Source organism: Fukomys damarensis, unplaced genomic scaffold (assembly GCF_012274545.1).
Source record: "Fukomys damarensis isolate Sample0158 unplaced genomic scaffold, DMR_v1.0_HiC HiC_scaffold_20, whole genome shotgun sequence".
Taxonomy (NCBI): domain Eukaryota; kingdom Metazoa; phylum Chordata; class Mammalia; order Rodentia; family Bathyergidae; genus Fukomys; species Fukomys damarensis.
The window spans coordinates 8,867,813-8,875,767 of NW_022900932.1; the positions used below are offsets into that span (position 1 = coordinate 8,867,813).

Here is a 7,955-nt window from a genome sequence, read left to right on the forward strand (position 1 = left end):
CCCCCCCCCCCGGCCAAAAAAAAGACTATGTACAGACAGAGCACTTCTTTGTTTTGTTTTTGTGCTACTGGGGGCCCAACTGGAGCTATATCCCCAGCCCTTTTCTGTTTACTTTGAGACAAGGTCAGGCTGAGTTCCCTAGGCTGGTCTTAAACTTGCTACCCTCCTGCCTCAGCCTCCCAAATACCTAAGATTACAAGTGTGCCCACTGGGTGCAGATAAAACTTTTATTATTATTTCATTTTTTTGAATGCTGGGGATCTAATCCAGGGCCTTTCATGTGCTAGGCAAGTGCTCTATCACTGAGCTGCATCTCCCGTCTGAGCTTTTTTTTTTTTTAACATAGGAATTTTATTAAGCTAAGAGTCTAGAGCATAAGATTGTACTTGTTCCTTTTACCTTTATTTGTTGGTTTTTAAGACAAGGTCTCAGGCTGACCTTGAACTCACTGTGTAGCCCAGGCTAGCCTTAAACTCATGTCGATCCTCCTGCCTTAGCCTCCTGAGTGCTGAGATGAGGGCTGGGATTACAAGTGTGAAGCGCAAGTAACTGAGCTGCAAAAAAAACCCAAGTGTGCACCACCATGCCTGGCTTCTTTTACTTTTTTTTTTTTGGAACCAGGGATCGTACTCAGACCCTTGTACTTGCAAGGCAGGTGCCAGAACCACTAAGCTAAATCCCCAGTCCTTTTAGGACGTCACATCCAATGGTTTTTAGCTGTGCTGCGCAGTGTGTACCACTGTGTACGCCTATCTCCAGTCGAGAGGTTCAGTGGTTCCATTACCCAGATCATTCCTTAGATCTCTTCTCAGCTACCACTCCAGCAAGATAACCATTTTCTGGTGTCTGTCACCATCAATCCAACAGTTATTTTGCCTGTTCACAAATTGGAGTGAACATTTTTTTAAGACAGGGTCTCACTGTGGTGCCCAGCCTGGCTTAAACTCCTGAGCTCAAGTCATCCTCCGGCTTCAGCCTCCTGGGTAGTTGGGACCCCAGGCATGTGCACTGTACCCAGCAGGAACGAACACTTTGAAGGGTCTTGGTGCACAGCCAGTGGGTGTCCCTTCAGGAGACATGATTTCTTGGTTCTCCTTTCTAGGGCCACAAGCCACCACTGCCTGTGTGCCTGGCCTACCTCCTCTGGAGCAGGGGATGGCCACTGACTGCCTAGGACTGTACAGGCCTAAACTGGGGGTGGAGTAGCCCAGGGCTGAGGCCTTTTTTGTGGAGCAGACACCAACAGATTACTTGTTTGACCAGGCCCAGGCACAGCCACAGCCCCAGCCCCAGCCCCAGCCTCAGCCTCAGCCGCCGCTGTCCAACAAGCGTCCCAGCAACAGCACACCACCCCCCACACAGCTCAGCAAAATCAAATACTCAGGGGGACCCCAGATCGTCAAGAAGGAGCGACGGCAGAGCTCCTCCCGCTTCAACCTCAGCAAGAACAGGGAGCTGCAGAAGCTCCCTGCCCTGAAAGGTACTTGAAGCCAGCCAGGTGGCTGCTGGACCAGGTGTGGGGCGCTAGGCGGTGGCAGAGCAGGGGTACCGGAAGCAGAGTGGCATCAGGGTGGGCGAGCAAGGCCCCTGTGGGACAAGCAGGGCCTGGCATAAAGGGGAGAGGAGGAGAGGCATTGATGATAGGGGCCCTGCAGATTCGCCCACCCAGGAGCGGGAGGAGCTGTTTATCCAGAAGCTGCGCCAGTGCTGCGTTCTCTTCGACTTTGTGTCGGACCCACTCAGTGACCTCAAATTCAAGGAGGTGAAGCGGGCAGGACTGAACGAGATGGTGGAGTACATCACCCACAGTCGCGATGTCGTCACGGAGGCTATCTACCCAGAGGCCGTCACCATGGTGGGCACGGGGAGGGCACGGGGCAGGGCGGGGCCCTGGAGGAACCCAGGCCATGCTGTGACCTGGCCACACCTCAGTTTTCAGTGAACCTCTTCCGAACGCTGCCACCTTCGTCAAATCCTACGGGGGCCGAGTTTGACCCCGAGGAGGACGAGCCCACACTAGAAGCCGCCTGGCCACACCTCCAGGTATGAGGGAAGGGACCGGGCACTCAGGCTGGCACAGGGTCCTTGCAGAACACCTCAGTGCATGCTCTTTTTCCTCCCCAGCTCGTGTATGAGTTTTTCTTACGTTTCCTCGAGTCTCCTGATTTTCAGCCAAATATAGCCAAGAAGTACATCGACCAGAAGTTCGTCCTTGCTGTGAGTCCCTGGGGTCCCCCTTTTCCACACACCCCCACCTGTATCCAGGTTGCTCTTTGCCTTCTGCTCAGTATACCATGTCTGCTCCCGAGCACCGTAGGTGAGCAGTAAAGCCTTGGGCCCTCAAGAAGCTTCCAGCATAATGGGGGTAAACACACGAACACCCCTGCCCTGACACCACTTTGGGAAGCGCAGCGGAATAGAATCCTGTCTTCCATAGACACGGCCTGTGCCCGAGACATTCAAGACCTCCAGCTAGAATGTGGTTATCACCCCAGCCCAGCCTCCCTGGCTGCTGCCTCATTCTCGGCCTTTCCTCCTCCTGCTCCCAGCTCCTGGACCTGTTCGACAGTGAAGACCCTCGAGAGCGGGACTTTCTCAAGACCATTCTGCACCGCATCTATGGCAAATTCTTGGGGCTCCGGGCTTACATCCGCCGTCAGATCAACCACATCTTCTATAGGTGAGGCTAGAAGCCAGTCCGAGGAGCACAGCCAGCCCCCTTGTTGTACTGGGCAAGGTAAGGGGACTGCAGGTAAGAGGTCCATCAGCAAGGTGTCAGGGGAACCCTCTTCTGCACAGGTTCATCTACGAGACAGAGCACCACAATGGGATAGCTGAGCTACTGGAGATCCTTGGCAGGTAAGAGGTGGGATGGGGCCAGGATGCCTGAGAAGGATCAGGAGACTCTGCACATGGAGCCTGGACCCGACCTTCTGATCCTGAAACCCTCCCTTAACTCCTAGTATCATCAATGGCTTTGCCCTCCCCCTCAAGGAGGAGCACAAGATGTTCCTCATCCGTGTCCTGCTCCCCCTTCACAAGGTTAAGTCGCTGAGTGTGTACCACCCTCAGGTGAGCTGCCTTCTGAGCACTCCCCACTGGTGGCGGGGGTGCAGCACAGGGATGACAGTGAACGGGTGGAGAAATATATCCCACCCCATCCATCCTGGACTCTTGTCTCTGCCACTGATCTCTGAAATCCTCACCTCCTTCCTGTCTCCACCTTCTGCAGTTGGCATACTGTGTGGTCCAGTTCTTGGAGAAGGAGAGCAGTCTGACTGAGCCGGTAATTCCCCTGTGGGGCCCCAGGATCCATCTCTATAGCACTTGCCAATCTGCACCTTTTTTTGTTTGAGCCAGAGTCTCTGTGTAGTCCAGGCAGGCTTTGAACTCCCTGTGTAGTCTAGGTTATAAGAGGTGATCCTCCTGCCTCAGCCTCCTTAGTGCTGGGTATAGGCATGTGGTCCAATACTACCAAGGGGTGTTGGCAGTGGAGGGTAGCGTGATAGGTGACATGGTTTCCTCTCTCATGGAGAAGTAAAACCCTATATTTACCCAGGAAGCATATCCATGCCAGAGCACAGGTGGTTAGTGGAGGACACCCAAACTCTGCCCACCAAAGTGGAGTGTGGCAGGAAGGCTCCCAGAGAACCAGGTAATGTTCAGAGCTTTTCCTTACATTCCCTTCTCACAGGTGATTGTAGGACTTCTCAAGTTTTGGCCCAAGACCCATAGTCCCAAGGAGGTGATGTTCCTGAATGAGCTGGAGGAGATCCTGGATGTCATCGAGCCCTCGGAGTTCAGCAAGGTGATGGAGCCGCTCTTCCGCCAGCTTGCCAAGTGTGTCTCCAGCCCGCATTTCCAGGTGAGACACAGGCCAGGCTCAGCCTGGCTCCTGCCTCCCAGAAACCCAGGCAGGTCCTGAACGAGGCACACAACGCCCCAGAGTCCCACCTCTCTCCACCAGGTGGCAGAGCGCGCCCTCTATTACTGGAACAATGAGTACATCATGAGCCTGATAAGTGACAATGCTGCCCGCGTTCTCCCCATCATGTTCCCTGCACTCTATAGGAACTCCAAGAGCCACTGGAACAAGTATGGCCCTGGATGGGGCTGGGCGCTGGGGTCTGGTTTTGGAAGCTTTGAGGATGTGGGAAGAACTGAAGACCAGGAGCCTCACCGGAGGGACTAAGTGCAGAGAGAGAGGGATGCCGTGTGAGGGGCCTGTGACACCAAACAGCAGAGCAGTGGCAGTATCCACTGCTGCTTGGTCATCTCACAGCTCTGGTGACAATTCTGTGCTGAGGATAGCTGATGTGCTCTGCTTACAGAGCATGCATGCGTGAAGAGTCTCAACGCTGTAGCAAGGCTTTCCTGCTAAGAGCACGCATACCGTGGTGTAGACGAAATCTACTGACAGGAGTCCATCAGCATGTGTTAAGAGTGGGGAGCAGTGGGAAGAGTGTAGGATTTGGAGCACAGGGTGTGGAAAGAAAGACCGATGTTCGCAGAGACCATGAAATACCAGGAAGGCTCACGATTTGGCTGACGTGTCTGCTTATACCGCATGAAGCTTTGTGAAGCAGGAACAGTAATTGAGAAAGCTTTGAGCAGAAACACCTCAGAAATAAGTAGATTGGGGTCCTAGTGCTAAGGGCAAGCTCTGACCTCCTGTACACCACCTTTCTTCTGGGTGGCAGAACAATCCACGGCCTCATCTACAACGCCCTGAAGCTGTTCATGGAAATGAATCAGAAGCTGTTTGATGACTGCACACAACAGTACAAGGCAGAGAAACAGAAGTGAGTATCTTTCTCCCTAGGCTTTCACCTTCTATCTCTGGCTCCTTTTCCTCTCCCCAAGCCCGGCTCCAATCCTACTTGTGCTTCCACAGGGGCCGGTTCCGAATGAAGGAAAGAGAAGAGATGTGGCAGAAGATCGAGGAGCTGGCTCGGCTCAATCCCCAGGTAAGATTTTTCTGCCACTGAACTCAGAATGCATCTACAGCCGGGGGAGGACTTTTTAGAGGAAGGGTTTTGAGGCAGCCAGGCCACACCCCTCGGAAGTGGGTCTCACCACCTGCTCACACCTCCTGTCCCTCAGTATCCCATGTTCCGAGCGCCTCCACCACTGCCTCCTGTGTACTCCATGGAGACAGAGACCCCCACGGCAGAAGACATCCAGCTTCTGAAGAGGACGGTGGAGACAGAGGCTGTGCAGGTGGGAGGGCCCTGGGGTGAGGGTTGGAGTGTGGAGCAGAAATAGTAGATCTGGAAGGAAAAGGAGGTAAGAGCAGCAGAGCCAAGAAATAGAAGAACACCACCAGGGACCTCCTTGGAAATTAGTTACTAATCATTTTCCTGCTCTCCACACACAGATGCTAAAGGACATCAAGAAGGAGAAAGTGCTGCTCCGAAGGAAGTCCGAGCTGCCCCAGGATGTGTACACCATCAAGGCACTAGAGGCACACAAGCGTGCAGAAGAATTCCTGACTGCCAGCCAGGAGGCTCTCTGACACTTTTCACCTCCCACAGGGCCACAGCCCACTCAACAACCCTGGACACCACCCTGGCCCTCCACCCTGTGCTCCCTCCAGCTGACTCGGGGCAAGGCAGCACCTCTAGTTACCCTAGGGGATGCGGGCACTTGAAGCAGGGATACCCAGAGTGGGCCTGCTTCTTCCCAAAATGTGCTCATGCCTCTGTGTGGCTACTACAGACAGGCTGAGCACCAGTGCTCAGTGCTCGGACAACCTGGGGATGCCTGTGCCCCTCCTGCTCCTGACCCCACAGCTCCCTGAGGCTGCTCTGAGAAACAGGAATACACATGCTCCTCTCCCCTCATCCTCCTCTGAACTCTACGTGTTACTCTGCCTCTCTCTCCCCTGCAGAGGCATGTAGGGAGCAGCAGGAGATTATTCTCACCAAAGTTAGGCAAGCTCCATTGTCCCCTGGAGTAAGGAGCTGGAGGGTGCTGACCCTCAGCAGCACAAATAGACCCCCAGCCCCGGCAGTGTGCAGGCTGATGGGGCTCAATTAACACACACACACACACACACACACACACACACACACCCACACACCCCCACACACCCACCCCCTCTGCCTGACACAGCAGAGGTCAAAAGGAGAAAAGTATAGGCTATGGACAATACAGGGCCTAGCTGGCCCATGGCTAGGGCAGAGGGGAGGGGATGATCAGACCCCCTCCCCTCTGCCCCTCCACAGTGAGCAGTGGCCCTGGGAATCAAACATGGATGGGACCACCCTGTGGCTGACTGCTTTCCTGTGCTGTTGGTTCCCAAAGCTAGAAAGAAGGAAGCAGGGAGCAGTGCCCCAAGCATGGCTCCCGACACCTATTTATTTCCTTGTTTATGCTGACGCTAGGCAGCCCCTCATGTGTCCCCTTAGACACTTTTAAGAGGGGAAAGGGGCTGAGGAGGGCTGGACCCAGGTCCCAAGGGTACAGGCAGTGAGGCTTTTGGCTGTGTACATAGGGTGCTTTATTCTCCAGAATGATACATGCGATGGGTTGGGCTTGGGCCAATGTCCCCATATGTACAGAACTGAATAAAGTGGGTCTCTGAGCAGAAGTCTGATTTGCCTTGATGTGAAAGGAAGACAGCGGGGAAGGAGGGAGATGGACATTACAACCAGAGATGTGTTCAGTCCTGTGCTGGTTCTGGTCTGGAATGTCGGGAGGTAAGGCAGCTCTCAGTGTGATCACTTCCAGGCCAGAGGTGCCTGCCGGGCTTGGAGGGCTTTTTGTACCACGTCTTCCCACTGGGCATCTGATATCTCCCGAGCCCACGCAGGAACCCCTGGTGCAGGCAGGCTTACTCCAGCCATTGTCCTTTTCACCAGCTCCACGTGCTCTGAAATCACAGCCATAGGCTCATTAGGCAGTGGCAACAATGCCGCCAGGCCTTGTCATTCCTTGAACACAAAGTCCTGGACTGATGTCACCAAATCCACCTTGATAATCTGTAGGCAAGTCTGGCTCACCCTTAAGTCACAGAATAGCAATTCTGGATTCTGAGGTCTGCAAAACCTTTACTAAGTACTTTTCTAGGATTAAATGTTTCTCTGAAACTTCTTGCCACTGGCTCAGGTGAGTGCACTTTCTGATTCCTGAATGAAAGCAGATACTTCATACCTGGGTCCATGGGGATGGAACTGTGGCTGCTCAGTGCTGTGGCTCCCTCCTCATTTTCATCCTCACTCTCTAATGGTGGCTCTGGCAAATGAAGCCCCAGGGCCTGCAGAACCAAGAGAAGGCAGCTCGGGTCCAGCCTTTTGTGGAGTCACCTGCTCAGGAGTAATTTCCCCTCCACCATACCTGGATCCGATCCTGGATGTCAGCCACTACATCTTCTCCATCCCCAACGGGTGCCAGCTCCACCTCCTCGGGTTCAGGATCTTGGTTCAGCGGCTGGTAGGAGTAGCCAACTGGGCCTGCCCCTGTATCCTCCTGCTCCTCCTCGGGATCCTCACTGCTCCAATCCCCGGTGCCTTCTGTGGGGCCCTGGTGTGGCCCCAGGTCCTCGCTTTGGTTGGGGAAGATACGCTCGGGGCCCATGGTGTCTCCCGTTAGAACTGCTGCTGCCATGCGGGCTGGGGCTGTAAGATCAGGGATAGGGACCGAGTGAAACCTGCCCACCTTCACCCTCTGGTCCGCGAGACCAGCTCCCCTTGCGGTCCACGCATCATCTTTGCTCCTTCCCTTCAGTCTCTGGTCCCACCCCCAGTCGGGGGCTCCTACACAGAACTTAGCCCCACCCGCCTCGCTCCCCCAATTCCTAAATTCACAGCCCAATCCAAAGCCTCGGCACCCACTCTGCGACACCCCACTTCCAAAGCCCCTGTGCCCCGCCACGCCCCTCCGGTCTCGAGAACGCCGGGTCACAGGCTCCCCCAGCCAAGGCATGCCCACCCCTATCACCGCTCCTCCGGCTC

The 7,955-nt window shown here is 54.6% G+C and overlaps 2 protein-coding genes across 5 annotated transcripts in view; one reads left to right on the forward strand and one right to left on the reverse strand.

The window, feature by feature from the left end:
• The window catches only part of Ppp2r5d (protein phosphatase 2 regulatory subunit B'delta), a 20,484-nt gene extending 13,924 nt beyond the window's left edge, over nt 1-6,560 (forward strand). The window contains exons 4-17 of the mRNA XM_010617806.1: nt 1,264-1,480; nt 1,656-1,855; nt 1,933-2,043; nt 2,125-2,217; nt 2,550-2,680; nt 2,800-2,859; nt 2,964-3,072; nt 3,233-3,286; nt 3,695-3,865; nt 3,968-4,095; nt 4,701-4,802; nt 4,895-4,967; nt 5,104-5,220; nt 5,378-6,560. Of these exons, the coding sequence (XP_010616108.1) occupies nt 1,264-1,480; nt 1,656-1,855; nt 1,933-2,043; nt 2,125-2,217; nt 2,550-2,680; nt 2,800-2,859; nt 2,964-3,072; nt 3,233-3,286; nt 3,695-3,865; nt 3,968-4,095; nt 4,701-4,802; nt 4,895-4,967; nt 5,104-5,220; nt 5,378-5,515 (1,704 nt within the window). The 3' untranslated portion in view covers nt 5,516-6,560. The remainder of the gene's footprint in view (nt 1-1,263; nt 1,481-1,655; nt 1,856-1,932; nt 2,044-2,124; nt 2,218-2,549; nt 2,681-2,799; nt 2,860-2,963; nt 3,073-3,232; nt 3,287-3,694; nt 3,866-3,967; nt 4,096-4,700; nt 4,803-4,894; nt 4,968-5,103; nt 5,221-5,377) is intronic.
• A 44-nt stretch (nt 6,561-6,604) lies between these two features.
• Nucleotides 6,605-7,955, reverse strand: part of Mea1 (male-enhanced antigen 1) — a 1,686-nt gene continuing 335 nt past the window's right edge. For 2 of the 4 annotated variants that reach the window (XM_010617639.3, XM_010617637.1), the window contains exons 2-4: nt 7,339-7,619; nt 7,156-7,258; nt 6,605-6,874 (exon numbers count right to left, since the gene is read on the reverse strand). In XM_010617639.3, the coding sequence (XP_010615941.1) occupies nt 6,723-6,874; nt 7,156-7,258; nt 7,339-7,608 (525 nt within the window). In that variant the 5' untranslated portion in view covers nt 7,609-7,619 and the 3' untranslated portion in view covers nt 6,605-6,722. Of the gene's footprint in view, nt 6,875-7,155; nt 7,259-7,338; nt 7,620-7,665; nt 7,671-7,932; nt 7,950-7,955 lie in introns of those variants that run through there. The other 2 variants (XM_010617638.3, XM_010617640.1) reach the window with 2 other exon arrangements.